The 16,921-nt window shown below is 39.6% G+C and overlaps 1 protein-coding gene across 4 annotated transcripts in view; it reads left to right on the top strand.

The window, feature by feature from the left end:
• The window catches only part of NPRL3 (NPR3 like, GATOR1 complex subunit), a 38,692-nt gene that overhangs the window by 9,545 nt on the left and 12,226 nt on the right, over window positions 1-16,921 (top strand). For 3 of the 4 annotated variants that reach the window (XM_069983647.1, XM_069983645.1, XM_069983648.1), the window contains 7 exons: window positions 2,775-2,904; window positions 3,763-3,837; window positions 9,220-9,373; window positions 11,513-11,594; window positions 13,047-13,184; window positions 14,717-14,873; window positions 16,491-16,597. In XM_069983647.1, coding sequence (XP_069839748.1) covers window positions 2,775-2,904; window positions 3,763-3,837; window positions 9,220-9,373; window positions 11,513-11,594; window positions 13,047-13,184; window positions 14,717-14,873; window positions 16,491-16,597 — 843 coding nt within the window. Of the gene's footprint in view, window positions 1-2,774; window positions 2,905-3,762; window positions 3,838-5,466; window positions 5,622-9,219; window positions 9,374-11,512; window positions 11,595-13,046; window positions 13,185-14,716; window positions 14,874-16,490; window positions 16,598-16,921 lie in introns of those variants that run through there. The other variant, XM_069983649.1, reaches the window with a different exon arrangement.

The following is a 16,921-nucleotide window of genomic DNA, read 5'->3' as shown; positions in this document are numbered from 1 at the left end:
GGACGCTGACAGCTTTCCATTGGAGTTACATAAGGAGTCCTCCAGTTAATGTCAGCAAAAATGTAATGGGGATGAGTTGGACACTTGTTTGGCTGTCGGCTCTCTTCTGACCCCCCTATAAACATGCAGGCATTTCCATAGAGTGAAACTGCTGACAGATACCTGCCCAAAATGAATTAAAAAAACTTTTTGCAAATATATATATATATATATATATATATATATATATATATATAAAATCACATATATAAAATCACATTTATTCATGTTTTTATTGCAGTAATAAATGCAGGCAGTAAGATGTGTGACTTTGTCTCCAGAGATAAGTGGGCCGTGCGGGTTACACCCTCTGCGGAGCTCCTAGATAGGCACCTTACAGTGTTATCTCCCTGACAGCAGAGTGGCCGCTCACGTCTGTTCTATGTCTGACATCAGCCCATATGCCCCAGCTCACATTCACACTGTATATTTATATCACATTGATTATATGGGTTTTCATATTATATAAAATGTATTTAGCATGTGCCCAATGGTACCATACTGTTACCATATTTATTAGAGGTAGTGGGCGCACGTGTTGAGGAGTTTTACTGTTTATAAAGGCAGTAAAGAAAATAAGGATTGGATGGGTACAAACATATGTCCACAATATAACATTGATATCACTAAAATGCTACAACAACTAAGTGTCCTTTATGTGTGGAGATATTACTACGTGCCATAACATAGTATTTCCTCCCTGTGTATAATTGAGCTGAGGACATGTTGGCCCATCGGCAGACACACTTTGCTGGCTATAGAATAAGATTACCGCCATCCCATCCAAGGAAGTGAGAGATGGACATTTCAGGAGCACCATTACATTACTATAATGTAGAAGTAGTGATGTCGTCCTGCTTCCTAAAATGTCAGCACAGTAGTAGCAGCTCCATAATACACCACTGCATATCTTACCACCAGTCTGAACAGATTCCAGGGCAACATGGGGATTTTGATGCAGATTCTGCCGTTTTCACCCCAGTACATTACAGGGGTGAAAATATGTGACATCTCCACAAAATAATGACCATAAACTAGAAATTCAACAGCTTGCTTGTTGTGTTGTGGAAATGTAGAAGGGAAACCAAAGATCAATCTGCAGGGAAGTCTTCATGGCACACATGCGGTTGGTGTGAAATCACCATGGATTTGTATGTGTAGACCTGGGCTTAAAGGGGATGTCTGTTATTAGGAAAACATGAATCATTCCTTCTACAAACAGATCCCCACCTGTACATGGATTGTTTCTTATATTGCAGCTCCATTGACATAGGAAAAAAACAATACAACCTGTCAACTCTCCTTGTTTTCCCACCACCACTACCACCACTTTCAGGTAGTCCCTCTGCACATCTCTTCTGGGATCAGGTCGGCACGTGGACTTGCCCATTCAGCCAATCAGTTGTTACAGCAAAGTCTTGCTTTGGCCACTCATTGGCGAAGTGGTGGAGCCAGGAAGGTAAGTATATGTATTTTTTTTCTTTTTCTATTTATCACCTGCCTGTGCACCAAATTACTACACAGACAACCCCTGTAGGTTTACAGAATACGCATTCAGATTGTGTGCCACCATTTCTACTCCTAATGGCTGCACAATCTTGTTGATAATCCCGCTATTGGGGGGAAATTGGGATGTGGTTTCCTCTTTGTTCTGAACGTTTTGTGAAACACAGCCATAAGCTAACTATAGGTGGTCTTATTGCTGTTGGCACTCATACGCACACTTATAGTCATGCATGTATCCTAAATGGGGAGAGGGGAGAAAGCAGCTCTGGCAGTGGCTTATCTCCACAAGAATAAGAGGATCTGGTATTTTGAAATCCAGCATGCCCAACTTTCTCTTACATCTCTTGTTGCGAGACCTCCCCTCCATACACCTTACATAGTGAGCCAATCCCACCGAATTCAGCTGCTTCAGTCAACTTTTCTTTAAGGTATTTGTGCCCAATAAGGGAACATGTAGAACACTCTCCATCATGGTTTGTCCAGTATCACACAAGCAGATTACATGTGCATTACATGTGTGCACGCTCAGGCCCGACCGAAGGTCTGATGACCCGACCAGACAGGTATCCCTTTGGGTCATCAGACTCTGGCTCTGACATGTGTCTGTAATATGGATGTAGAAATGCGCATATAATACACTCATGTGATACCAGCCTTGTGGAAAGGACTTTGATTGGCTGCTTTGAATTGCAAATGGAGTTTTCCAAACCTCTATTCTCCTGACATCTTAGAGCTGGGACCCCCCTTTATTAGGCATTGATGGCTTCTCTTGAGGATTACCTTTACACAATATTCTTCTAACCTCAAGTTAAAATATTGCTTTTTACCTTTATCCACAAGATCCTTGTAATTTATAAGAGTGATCTAGTAATACAGATGCATCTCCGGATTTTCATTTGGATGGTCACATGACTCTAATTTGACACGTTTCCCCTTTAATTCCTGGCCCCTCTCACAGATCAGTAGCTGTTGCGTATTGTGGTACAGTATTGGCTTTGTGATTAACAATCTCTGCTTTTATCTCCAGTCTATGTGACTGCCACAGAGCATGGAATTAATTTGCATGAAGTCACCCTCTGTCATTCCTTCCAGTGTTTGATCACATGTAATTGTTTCACATTTAATAAAATGGTATTTCTTGTAATGATCTGTCACATAGGCCTCTGACCACTAAGCTGATAAGTGCCGTCTCTGATACTTTGTATGGTTCTTTTATTATCTCTTTAAAGATTTTCAGACGTCATACTTGCCACCATATTGGCTACCAAATCTGATATGTGCGGTAAGAAATTTGAGTTGAAGATTGACAATGTGCGTTTTGTTGGACATCCGACTCTGCTGCAGCATGCACTGTGCCAGGTAACGTTCCCACTCCACATATGTTGGTATGTGTAGTAGTAAAGCCTCACACACATTGTATAACAGTAAGAAACATGGAACTCACTAGTGATGTTCACTCTGTACATCAGTGATCTGTCCCAGTCTGAAATACAAAAGTGAAGAATGTTCAAGTGTATTTAGGGAGTGCAGCTCCTGGGGTATAACTACCTAAGAGCAGGAGCCAAGCATAACAACACTATATACAGGGACCTTCACATTTGCTGTTATTTCTGCACCACACAATGTACATTAACATGTTTAGTTATAAAGACGTTAGACATGGGGTCCCCAACTTGAGATCAGCCTCCACTTTGGCAGACAAATCCCGACCATGTAGTATATAGTCATCGGCACTGTGTAAAATTAAATTTCCTGTGCATTGTATATATAACTGACCAAAACTTTCAGGTTTTGATGATACAGTCCTTTTAGTGTATATGAAGCATATATATGTGCCCACTGTGATTAAGGAGAAAAGTATTGTGTTTCCATGTACTGGTCAGGGCTAAACATATGAGGGCACACTCATGCATACATATATTGTATAGAGAAATATTTATCATAGCTGTTTGACATTTTCTGTCCTGGAACTGTGCACACTCCCTCTGGTGGTGAATAGGTGTACTTCAGCTACAGAGTGAACATGGATGTAGTAGAGAGATCATAGTACAATATTAGTTTATTCACTGCTTAATAAATCCTACCATTGTATTTGAAACAAGCTCTGATAGTTATATCCATAGCTTATTTCAGAACAATATAGATCACTACTGATGTGTAAAATGGGCTGAAAGTGCACATTGTACAATATTTATTATGTTTCCATGTTTGTTGTAGGTGTCAAAAACAGATCCTTCACCAAAAAGAGAGATGCCCACAATGATCCTCTTTAACGTCGTCTTTGCCCTGAGGGTAAGGGACTTAATGTTTTTAATCTGTAATAAATGTAGTATGTATTTTTTACTGGTTATCTGAACTTTACTAATCTACCTGCCTACCAGGTAATTCAGGTTTGCCTCCTTCACATACAATGTTTTTTATAATCTCTCTCAATCTCAATTTTACACTGTAGGTTGAGACTATGCAAAGGTAATTTGAGGAGAATTTGTATCTGCTTATAGATACTGCTTCCACATCTAATAACAGATTAATAATTACAACATGATCACAGGGCCCCTTACCAGCATTGCTTGTTATTTAGGGGATGCTGTGCACCTGCTCCTGTAGATTTTTTTTAGATAATCCTGTTGGCACCATTATGTTAATGGGGATGTCAATGTATTATGTAGTTAAAGCAGCATAATTCTGTGTACTGTGTGTGTGTGTGTGTGTGTGTGTGTGTGTATATATATATATATATATATATATATATATATATATATATATATATATATGCTTGATAATGACCTCGTGAGGAGGTCGAAACGTCGCATCTTTTGTATCTTTTGTACTTTATGGAATAAATCACTTTTTCACCACCTATGCTGGCGTGCTGAGGAATATCTGGACACACATATATATATATATACACACAGAAGTAGTGTTTGGAATTCGAACTTTGCTCGGTTTTTGAACGTTTTTCGAACGTTTTTGCGAGCGTGGATGGTGGGTTGTACCTGGCGAGTTAAGCAGTGGTGAGGCTTCACATACAGTACAGTGCTGTATAAGACTGCTGGAGTGCATATACAGTAGTAGTACAGGCAGTGCACCACCATCTCCCATACTGTACTGTATAAGATAAGACTGCTGGAGTGCATATACAGTGCAGTAGTAGTACAGGCAGTGCACCACCATCTCCCATACATTACAGTGCTTGGATGGGGGGGAAGCTATACAGTAAAGGATGGGTGAGGAGTTGGTAACTACTGTAATATAATTGCTGGTTCTGATGAACATTTCTTATGTTTAATGTCCTGTACAGTATAGTGCTGTTTTGTACTGTACTGTAGTGATTATACTGAGCACTTAACACTGTAATAAATGAGTATTGTAGGTAATTATTGGTGGCTGCTGGAACCAATTAATCACATTTACATTATTTCCTATGGGAAGACACTGCTCGGTTTTCAAACTGCCTTCCGGAACCAATTAAGTTTGAGAACCGAGGTACCACTGTATATGTATATCATATATATACATATATACACACACACACACACACACACATACATACACACAGTATGTAATTAATATACACACACACGCATACATACACACAGTATGCAATTAAAGTAAACCTGAATAAAGCATATATACCGTATAAAATACTCTCATTGTACAGTATATTAGGGCTCCGTGCGTGTATGTGTTTGGTGAGATACAGTGACGTCCAGCAGACATTAGGCGTGTCCTCCTGTGCTTGCAGATTCCATTTTCTTTTTTTAATCTATACTGTTCCTGCGGTAAACACTGTTAGTCAGCAGTATAGCAGCTAAAGACACCCTATGGTGATAAAGCAGAATTAGGACTGTACATATCTTATCTGTATACCTCCTCCCTGCCTTCCTGTAATCAAGAGACCATCCCTCCAAATCAGCCCCTACAGAATCATGACACATCAGGAATGTCCGCTTCAAGGAATGCTAAGTCACCCATCCTGGACCAGCTCAAGAATTAAGATCATGACGGACAATTAATTTCTCCTCTCTGGCAATTAATATTACTTGTAGGACATTTTTTTTAGTGTGGCCTGACGAGTAAGTATAGTAATATTAATGTGTTATACAGACTGGGCACTGCTGTAAGTAACATGACAATACCACACATGTGCATAAGGCTCCATTGCCTATTTAATATAATGGGGGTTAGGCCAATGCAGAGCACCCGTTGTAGCTAGACACAGGAAAATGAGTGACCTACTATATCTGCTGCTGGCTTGCTGCTCCTGTAGATTCAATGTTGTGTTCAACTACTCGTTTGATTTGACAGCAGCAAATCTGCAGCAGATCTGTAAATGTACGCTAATGGAGAGCGGCCATGCGTGCACTGCTATTTCTTTGCTGCAGTACAGACCCTTCAGTGTCCAGGCTCAGTGTTGGGCCCTGCAGTGTCACATACTATAACTCTGGCATTATACTGCTTTACCAATTTTAGGAGGGATCATTTACACAGAAGTTTGAAGGTCCTTCGTGCTATTTGGGGGAGGAGGGGGCTTTTCGTGCATTTTTCCTCATTTACTTGAATGGAAAACTGTAACCACAATGACAAGCCACAACCAAACCTTACTTGAGTTCTTCTTTGAATGTGGTAGAGCTATGTGGTTTTCTATAGAAGCCTATTCCTAGAAGCATTACACCACAGACTGCTAACACTAGTGTTTGCGGCCTCCGTCATGGGGTTTTCTGCCCACTTATGGCGCCTCTCACTAAATTGTCCCTGGTTGTAGATGTCTCTATGTTTATATAGATTAATATATCTATATATAACAATTGTATAACAACTAGCACAGTCCATTTACTTACTTAACTACATGGGTGTCCAGGATCTGAGGAGATCTACATTACTTTACCAAGACAGATATAATCCTCTAACACAAGGCTAAATTCACACATGGCGGAAATGCTTTGGATCTTATTCTATCAATTTGACCAGATAAAATCCTCAGTGGACTGTAGTAGCGGGCAAGAGTATGAGACATTACGAATCCCCATGCTGCGGACATTATTACACAGGTATATAGGCATGCTGTGGATATCACACAGGTATATAAGCATGCTGCAGATATTATTACACAGATATATAAGCATGCTGCAGATATCACACAGATATATAACATATCACATAGATATATAGATATATAAGCATGCTGCAAATGTTATTACATAAATATATAAGCATGCTGCAGATATCACACAGATGTATAACATCACATACATATATAGATAGATATCACATATATATCTGTGTGATATCTGCAGCATGCTTATATATCTGTGATATCTATCTATATATGTATGTGATGTTATATATCTGTGATATCTGCAGCATGCTTATATATTTATGTAATAACATTCGCAGCATGCTTATATATCTATGTGATATGTTATATATCTGTGTGATATCTGCAGTATGCTTATATATCTGTGTGATAATGTCCACAGCATGCTTATATACCTGTGTGATAATGTCCACAGCATGCGTATATATCTGTGTGATAATGTATGCAGCAAGCCTATATATCTGTGTGAAAATACCCGCAGCATGCTTATATATCTATGTGGTAATGTCCGCAGCATGCTTATATATCTGTGTGATAATGTCCGCAGCATGCTTATTTATCTGTGTATGCTATGTATGCAGCAAACCTATATATCTGTGTGAAAATACCGGCAGCATGCCTATATATCTGTGTGAAAATACCGGCAGCATGCCTATATATCTATGTGATAATGTCAGCAGCATGCTTATATATCTATGTGATATGTTATATATCTGTGTGATATCTGCAGCATGCCTATATATCTATGTGATAATGTCCACAGCATGCGTATATATCTGTGTGATAATGTCCGCAGCATGTGTATATATCTGTGTGATAATGTCTGCAGCATGCTTATATATCTGTGTGATATCCGCAGCATGCCTACATATCTATGTGATATCTATCTATATATTTATGTGATATGTTATATATCTCAGTGATATCACATAAATATATAGATAGATATCACATAGATATGTAGGCATGCTGCGGATATCACACAGATATATAAGCATGCTGCAGACATTATCACACAGATATATAAGCTTGCTGCATACATAGATATATATAAGCATGCTGCGAACATTATCACACAGATATATAGGCATGCTGCCGGTATTTTCACACAGATATATAGGTTTGCTGCATACATAGCATACATAGATATATAAGCATGCTGTGGACATTACCACATAGATATATAAGCATGCTGCGGGTATTTTCACACAGATATATAGGCTTGCTGCATACATTATCACACAGATATATAGGCTTGTTGCATACATTATCACACAGATATATAGGCTTGCTGCATACATTATCACACAGATATATACGCATGCTGTGGACATCACACATATATATAAGCATACTGCGGATATCACATAAATATATAAGCATGCTGCGGATATCACATAAATATATAAGCATGCTGCGGGTATCACACAGATATATAGGCATGTTGCGGACATTATCACACAGATATATAACATATCACATAGATATATAAGCATGCTGCGGACATTATCACACAGATAAATAAGCATGCTGCGGACATTATCACACAGATATATAAGCATGCTGCGGACATTATCACACAGATATATAAGCATGCTGCGGACATTATCACATAGATATATAAGCATGTTGCTGGTATTTTCACACAGATATATAACATACATACATACATATATGGATAGATATCACATAGATATACTGTATAAGCATGCTGCTGGTATTTTCACACAGATATATAGGCTTGCTGCATACATTATCACACAGATATATGAGCATTCTGTGGACATTATCACACAGGTATATAAGCATGCTGCGGATATTATCACGCAGATATATAAGCATACTGCGGATATCACATAAATATATGAGCATGCAGTGGATATTATTACATAGATATATAAGCATGCTGCAGACATTATCACACAAATATATAGGCATACTGTGGATATCACATAAATATATGAGCATGCTGCGGATATTATCACATAGATATATAGGCATGCTGCCGTCTGTGCTGTTCGTCATAGAAATATTGAATGCGTGGTCAAAATTATGAGTTGAGCGAATCTACAGTAGGAACTAAGCAAATTGCTTCTTTCCTATCTGCATTCTGCTCTCCCAGTTTCCCAGGACTGAATCCATCTTTTCCCAGCACCCGGGGAGGAGCGACACGGAGTGGAGTAGACTTCAAAGCGTGCAGCCTGATGAGCAGAATGCAGATAGGAAGGAAGCAATTTGCTACGTTCCTACTTTATATTTTTTCATCTCTGGTCACAATACCCCCTGCCCTGTGATCACTACTATATATCAGTATATATACTGATACTATATATATATATACTATCAGTATATATAGCAGTATAACCAGGGACCCTACATACATGTGTGTAAGTGATGTAAGCAGCTTTTTATATGAAGTTTAGTGCCCCTTTAATAGTGTCAGATCATTTCTGCTCGTGGACACATTGGTTGTTCTCCTCTCTTGAGCACATTGCCAGCACTTCCCATGTCTGATGTGGCCTTGTGTTTGGCCAGTATTACTAATAATCATGGCTGTCTCTTCTCTTGTTCTCAAGGCGAATGCAGACCCATCTGTGATAAACTGCTTGCACAATCTATCTCGAAGAATCGCCATTGTATTACAGCACGAGGAGCGCCGCTGCCAGTATCTAACTAGAGAGGCAAAGCTGATCCTGGCAATCCAGGATGAAGTGACTGCAATGTCTGAAAGTGAGTAGAAGAATGACCTCTGTGGGTATAAAGGAGGTGATAATAATATCAGTGTTATTGTTCTCACTATTCCTGAGAGTTTACAAGGTTGCTGCAGTCAGTGAATGGAGACAATCATTGTTAATTTTTGTGGCTATAAACCCCTCCTGACCTAAAGCTGCACACAACACTTATATAACTCATATATAGGTACTGGTTTATAAAGCACACAACACCCTTTTCCATACAATGTAGCTCAAACACAGCTAGTTGTACAAAGCTGTATGATCAGCTAACGGCCATTGCTCCTGATCTCTCTGCTTGGCTCAGCAGGATGTCCATGTATTGTAAATGCTGAGAGAGCCATTGCCAGACTCCTCTGGTGGCAGCTTATTTCCACTAGAATAAAGGGATGAGGTTGGTTGAAATCCAAATGCCTATAAATCCGGTCAAAATCTGTGTGTTTGGCCCACCTTAAAGGGGTTATCCAGCGCTACAAAAACATTCTCCAGAGACAGCACCAATCGTCTCCTGTTTGGGTGCAGGTTTTGTAACCACGTTCCATTGAAGTGAATGGAGCTTAATTGCAGATCGCACCTGAACTAGAGACAAGAGTGGGGCTGTCTCTGGAGAAAAGTGGCCATGTTTTGTAGCGCTGGTAACCCCTTTAATATAATGTGCCTGGCCAGCTTGCTTCTTTCTAATAGGCAGATACATTTTTGTGGAAATAAGGTAATATTATTGGAATTATTGCTGCCCCGGGCTATCACCATATGCGAAGATAGAGAATGGTACTGATGAAGGAGTGTCGTGGGGTTTGTCAGCTCTGTTATTGTTCTGGAAGTAGGTTCACAAACAACGTAAAAAAAAAAAATGTCTAAAAATGTTCATAAATAAAGTGTGTGAATTCAGGGATAGAGAAAAAGAAAAAAATTCAGGGAAAGAGGGATTAAAGAGCAACAAATCCTTGATAGGCCTTCTAAATAAAGGGGTTTTCCAATATCAATGTTTATGGTTTATTCAAAGAAAAGATGCATGTCCTACCTCAAGGACCCACACATGTCCTGATAATAAAGCCTCCCTCCTGGTTGAAGCTGACTGTTTTACACAGTTTGTGTGGCTCTTTACTTTATAGTAACTTAAACGGTGTAGCACTGTGAGCCATGCTCTGCATAACATCAAACAAAGCAACAAATTTCCGCTTCCCAGCCACCAACAGCAGCCTCAAGCAGGCCAGAGGGGGTCGGGGGACCCTTGATGTCCGGATGTAGAACCCACATCTATCATACATTTATAGCATGTCCTATCCATATGCCATGTCTAGATGGGAATACTACTGTATAAGTATGTCTCTATGGAATCATATTTTATAGTTTATATTGCCACCTAGTGGCCAATTTAAGTAGCTACATAATTCGGTAAGTTTATATAAGTTATTATTCGGTAAGTTTATATAACAGTAAACCGAGAACTCTAAGCAAAATATATCCATCAGTGCACAACATGTTAGGAAGTAAATGGGGGTGTATGTACTGTCATCTTGTGTAGCGTGTGCAGAGATATAGGGTATAAATGAAACTTGCCTATAAGACTAGCTATAATTATAAGATTTCATGCTGCACATATTTTATACTTGTGAGGTGGACCAGGAACCAAAAGTTACACATTTTTGATGAAATGATTGCACAAAAACGTTAAACTTTTTGACACAAAATCTTGAAAATCCTTTATGTTGTTGTAGTTTTATTCACATATAAATAACCAATGGGTTGTCATCAGTCGCCTCCCAGATTGTCCCATTACTATTTGCCACCAAACAAATGAGTGAAAGTTGTAGTTTACATAAGATGAGATGCAAAGCGCTGTATGTGATATATATTATTTTTAATCACTGGCTGATTGTACGGCATTATCTATAGTCCTGTCCGCTGACTGTTATCTGAGGTCACGCTAGTATTTTTTATATGTGCAGCAATACTGGTTTTGCTGTAAAAAGTAGGCGCTTTTTTTTTTAAACTAACACAAAATCTGCAAAGAATGTAACAATTACCATGCCCCTAACATTATCACCCAATGTGAACATGCTAGTACACATTTCACTTTTGATTGCATAGTTATTATGTTTCTTGGCCAATGCTTATCATATTTGTGCTTTTACAGCGGATGAGGGTCCGCAATCGCCATTCCACCATATTTTACCAAAGTGCAAACTAGCAAGAGACCTAAAGGAGGCTTATGACAGGTATGTCTTGTATTCATATCCTAAATATATTATCATGTACGTTTTAAATTGATTCCACTTTATAATTTTTGTGGGTAATACTCTGTTTTATTCTATTTGTGTGTTGTAAAAATGCAAGTATCCCATGGCTGAAATGGTATTTAGCAGTTAACATCGCCACCTAGTGGCTTTTCTAAATAGATACATGTTTAAAATGACATGGTCTTTTCTAGTGAAATATTGCCATCTGGTGGCTGATTTAAAGACTTTTTTATCAGACGGCCTTCACATAGCGCAAATAACAGCCGTTATTATACAAAAAAATAAAATAAAAGCTGTTATTTGCTGTTTAAATGACTTTGTGAGCATATAAACTGAACAACCCTGGTTAAACCATTATAATATTAAATTCTCAAAAATTGGTTTTATCTTTACAGTGTAATATGGGAATAAAAAACATTTTTTTAGGACTTTCCCAGTCTCTGATATCGCCAGTTATCCGTGACATACATATTCCAGCCCTCTGTATTCTAGATGTACCCACTCAAAATACAGGAATAACACCAGACAGTTTCCTGCTCATCCAGTAGTATTACAGCCTATAGCATGTGAATAGTGTATGTGGATATGGCCATACATGCATACATTAGCAAATGGTGCCAGTAATACGTTCGTTTTACATGCAAAATTGTGCGGCCATTGGCCACAGTGATTTTGTAGGCATGCACTATTCACATTGTTGAACCATACCCTTATTCTTGATGGTAATTCCGCATTAAAAACACTATGCATTAACTCCATTGAACTTCATCAGAGCTAATTCAGGGGTGTATCTGCATATATACTTTGCAGATTACAGAAAATGTCAACTTCAGATGTGGATTTCTCTCAAAACGTGCAACAGAATGATTAATAGCCCAGACGCATGTAAAAGAGTGTCCTTGTGGCATGTGATTGGCTATTCTGGGTCAGCGTATGATCATTTTTTACCCAATCAATTAAATTTCAAACCTTGAATGTCATAGGATTCCCAGGGTCACTGACTTTGGGGAAAGTTGGGTGTTTCAAAGCACTGATTTTATAGGATTAGGATACCAGACTGCTAGATGGCTTTATCCAGGGCAACATATACACATCAAGGCTGTGTTCACACTGCTTTTTGCAATCAATTTTTTTTCATATATTTATGCAAGAAAAGGATGAAAAATGGATGCATTCGTGTGCATCCGGTTTGATCTGTTTTTCCATTGACTTCCATTATGAAAAAAAATAGTATTCTTAAAGGATGTGTTTTGAGCCGTTTTTTTATTTTTATTTAAATGGAAGTCTATGGAAAAACTGATCAAAATAGGTGCATACAAATGCATCCAATTTTTTATCTATTTTTTTGCATAAAACCTGGCATCTAGTGAAGCAACAGGACCTGTGTATATATTGTGTTCATTATCTCTTCCATGACTTGTTCTCTTCCAGTCTTTGTACTACAGGTGTGGTCCGTCTCCATATAAACAATTGGCTGGAAGTTAGCTTTTGCTTACCACATAAAATTCATTGTGTTGGTGCAAATTTTATTCCTCCAGAAGCAATAGAAAGAAGTTTAAAGTCCATCAGGTGAGATACCAACATGACTTAATTCAGCGTATAATTCCATGCAAAAGCTTGTGCACCAATCGTACAATAAACTGTATACACTGTGTTTAGATATGTCTTGGTTTAAAATTACACCCCAAAAAAAGATAACGTTTCCTTATATTTTTAAAGGGGTTGGCCACTTTATAGTGAAATAGTTCAGTGTACAGTATTAGTAAGTGTACTCACTGTATATACTGACAGCAACTCCCTGTGTACCTCATAGAATCAGACTCCCCTGGGCTGCCCCGCTCTGTGGTAAGTCTGTCCAAAGGATGCCAACATGGAGGCACATGTGACCATGCCCCGCCCCCTGTGTCCTCCATAGAAATATGCAGTTTCAGTGGTAGACACTGGGGGGCAGGGCATGGTCACATGCTCCTCCATGTTGGCCATCTTGTTTTGTGTTGTACTTTTCAACCAATTTGACCCTTTTCAAACTACTTTAATGGTAGCACTTAAAACATGTACCTAAGGATACCTATCATTCCACATTATTGGCTTATCTGGCAATTTTTTTTATAAAAGGAATTTGTCTCCTTTGGTGTACAAACCCACAAACCGGATCCGCAGCGGATTTCTTGCTGCAAATTTGCAGCAAAACCAGCTGCGGATCCCTTGTCTTTCAGTTTCTATGAGAATCCATACTCACAGCAGGATGGACAGTATGTAACCGACAGCCCAGTTAAACCCCCCGCCAGCTGGAGCATACTGTACCTGGTCAGCCAATCAGTGCGCTGCCCTGCCGCACCACACTGACTGGCTGAGCGGGACATCCAGACACCGGGAGCTCCTGAAGCAGGCAGCAGCGCGGACCAGGTACAGTATGCTGCAGCTGGCGGGGTTTAACGGGGCTGTCAGTTACATACTCGCAGTGGGATGTCAATTTGCAGCGAGAAATCCCCTGAAGATCCAGTACGTGTGTGTGTACCATTGACAACTGCTCATCTATTTTCTTCTGGATTTTTTTTTTTACCATACTGTGTTATTCTTCATAAAAATCGTTTTATCAGAGCGCTTACCCTTTAAATTTCTCCTTTAGGTGATACTGTGATAATGTAATAAAGATTTTTGTCAGATTTAAGGCCCTATTACACAGCCCGATGACTCTCTGTAAGCTTACTGAGCCCATACACTGCCCGATAAAAAAAAATAAACTCCTACATATCTGTCCATGCTCCCTAACGTCATGCTAGCTTCGGCCCACTCCGGGCACTGTGTAAAGTCACAGGCCGCCCAGCCAATCACTGGGACAGTGCAGTGGAGCTGTCCTGGTGATTGGCTGAAAGGCCTGTCACTTCAGACAGTGCCATAACTATTACACGTAGCAATGTGCTGCCGATAATTTTAGGTCTGGACCTGAATGAACGATCAGCCAATGATAGTTTCATCAGCTGATCGTTGTCTGATTCGGCCGATTTTTGCTCCGTGTAATAAGGCCTTACGCTCGTGTAATAGGGCCCTCATGTCATTTAAAGACAAATGAAGAGCTCAGCTGACCTTTCTGCTTGTAGGCCCTATCATGCTCTTCTGCTCCTTAAGGATGAGAAAAGTTTGCTGAATGACCTCCCACTGGATTGTTCTCCAGCTTTAGTAAGAATTATCAAATCTGCAAGTGCAGTAAAGAATCTACAACAACTTGCCCAGGACGCTGACCTCGCCCTATTACAGGTACCGCATGCATATTATTCTTTCTATTGTGTTACAGTGTTCTGTGCCACTATTCTGTACACATCAGAAGTGACCAATTTCTACTAAGTAATCTTCTCCTTGCAGGATCTGCCTTGTGTGAATATACCCCAGAATGGGTTCTTTCTGCGAAGATGCATTAATTTACGCAAATGTATGCAATCATTGTGTGACTATACCATAAGGCAGACTTGTTTACACTGCAAATGGTAATAGCAACTTATAGCTATAATGATTATATTGGCTTCATCTAGAGCATTGCACTTTGACTGTGGTACAGTATCTCTGTATGCAATGCATGTAGAAAGTCTTCAGACCCTTTCAGAGGACAGGCATCTCTCCAGATGGTGTCTCCAGATGATAGGTTGGGTTTGAGTCAGGACTCTGGCTGGGCCACTCAGGGGCATTCAAAGAGTTGTTGCGAAGCTGATCCTGTGTTGTCTTGGCCATGTGCTTAGGGTCATTTTCTTGCTAGAAGGTAAATCTTTGGTCCAGAGCGCTCTGACTACAGTCTTGAGACTGTTTAAGAGTAACTTTGGATTAAGAGCATTTTGCAAGAAGAGCTCACAGTTTTACAAAGTCGTAACTTGGTTTAAAAGCATTGCTTTGGTTTAAGAGCTCCCTGTACTGGGTGGGAGTAGGGGAGGGGCATGGCCTGTACAGGTTGGTCTACAGCACTGTACTCTGACCCAGGAAGTCTCCCTCATCTTCCAAATCATGGCAGATCCACTTCAGGCTAAGGTTTGCATCAGGGGACAGGACTGTGAAGGTAATCTCTTCATAGCTGTAACCTCTCTCTCCCTGAACAGAGAGTGCTGCATGTATGTGCCCACATCTGCCCTGATCATTCCTTCATGCTCCCTGCAGTCTCTGTCAGCCCTTGTGTTTCCCATCTCTATTTCAGCTATAATGTGCCTGCACTCACTTTCAGCTATACACACTGCTATTATAATGTGCCTGCACTTACACCCAGCCATTCACACTGCTGTATAGAAAAGTTTCTGTCACTGTCATCCTGTATAGCTCAGTAATTCTCAATTCCTGATTGGTCCATGCTGAACACACACCCCTTCCCCATTGCTGTCAGGTGACCACACAGACCTCTGACAGCAGCCCTGCTTCTCTATTCTAGCCTGTTGTACTACACTACTGCATTATGGGGATCTGCAGCTCCATCCTGTATCTACAAACTGCGGCTGTTTTTCCAGATTTATGCACATAGAATATATTTTACTCAGTGTGATGATTGCTATACTGTACAGTAACTTATAATAGCACCTATTAAGCGGTTTCTTGTTTGTTTCATCTGTTCTCATCTGTTATTCAGAATTTAAAAAAAACATTATTTTTGGGGTGTGGAACCAGTTGTCTGCATATCAGTGATTTCTTATGGGAAAATTTGATCATAATCCAAGGCACCACTGTGTGTAATATATATATATATATATATATATATATATATATATATATATATATATAGAGAGAGAGAGAGAGAGTGAAAAGGTTCTGAAGGTTCTAAATGCATTGTAGATATAGTCCCTTGTGATGGGTATAAGTATTAGCAGCTTGTATTATATATTTCTATCTCTCTTCCTCCAGGTGTTCCAGCTTGCTGCACACTTAGTATATTGGGGTAAAGCGATTATCATTTATCCTCTGTGTGAAAACAATGTCTACATGTTATCTCCAAATGCAAATGTTAGTCTGTAAGTATATTCATTATTTGGTAGCAAGTTTGTGAATTCCAGTGCATTTGTAACATTCCAGTGCAGACAGTATGATAGGAGGAACAGTAGGGACATGTTATGCCTCTTCATGTCTTACCATAATACCATGGGATTGTATTAGTAATGAAGAAAATAGTAATAAAGGCCTCGCTTGTATCTCTGTGCTGTTTATTTTATTCAGGCTCCTCACTAGAAGATTTCAGCATTTGATTACCTGTGGCTGTTGGATACAGCCTTAGGACTGCCTGGAAAACATGGATACAGCCATAGGTTGTATCCATGTTTTCCCGGACTCCCTAGGGT

The sequence above is a fragment of the Dendropsophus ebraccatus genome, chromosome 9, assembly GCF_027789765.1.
Source record: "Dendropsophus ebraccatus isolate aDenEbr1 chromosome 9, aDenEbr1.pat, whole genome shotgun sequence".
Lineage (NCBI taxonomy): Eukaryota > Metazoa > Chordata > Amphibia > Anura > Hylidae > Dendropsophus > Dendropsophus ebraccatus.
Note: the sequence above shows the minus strand (reverse complement) of the source record. Positions and strands in the feature narration are given on the sequence as shown.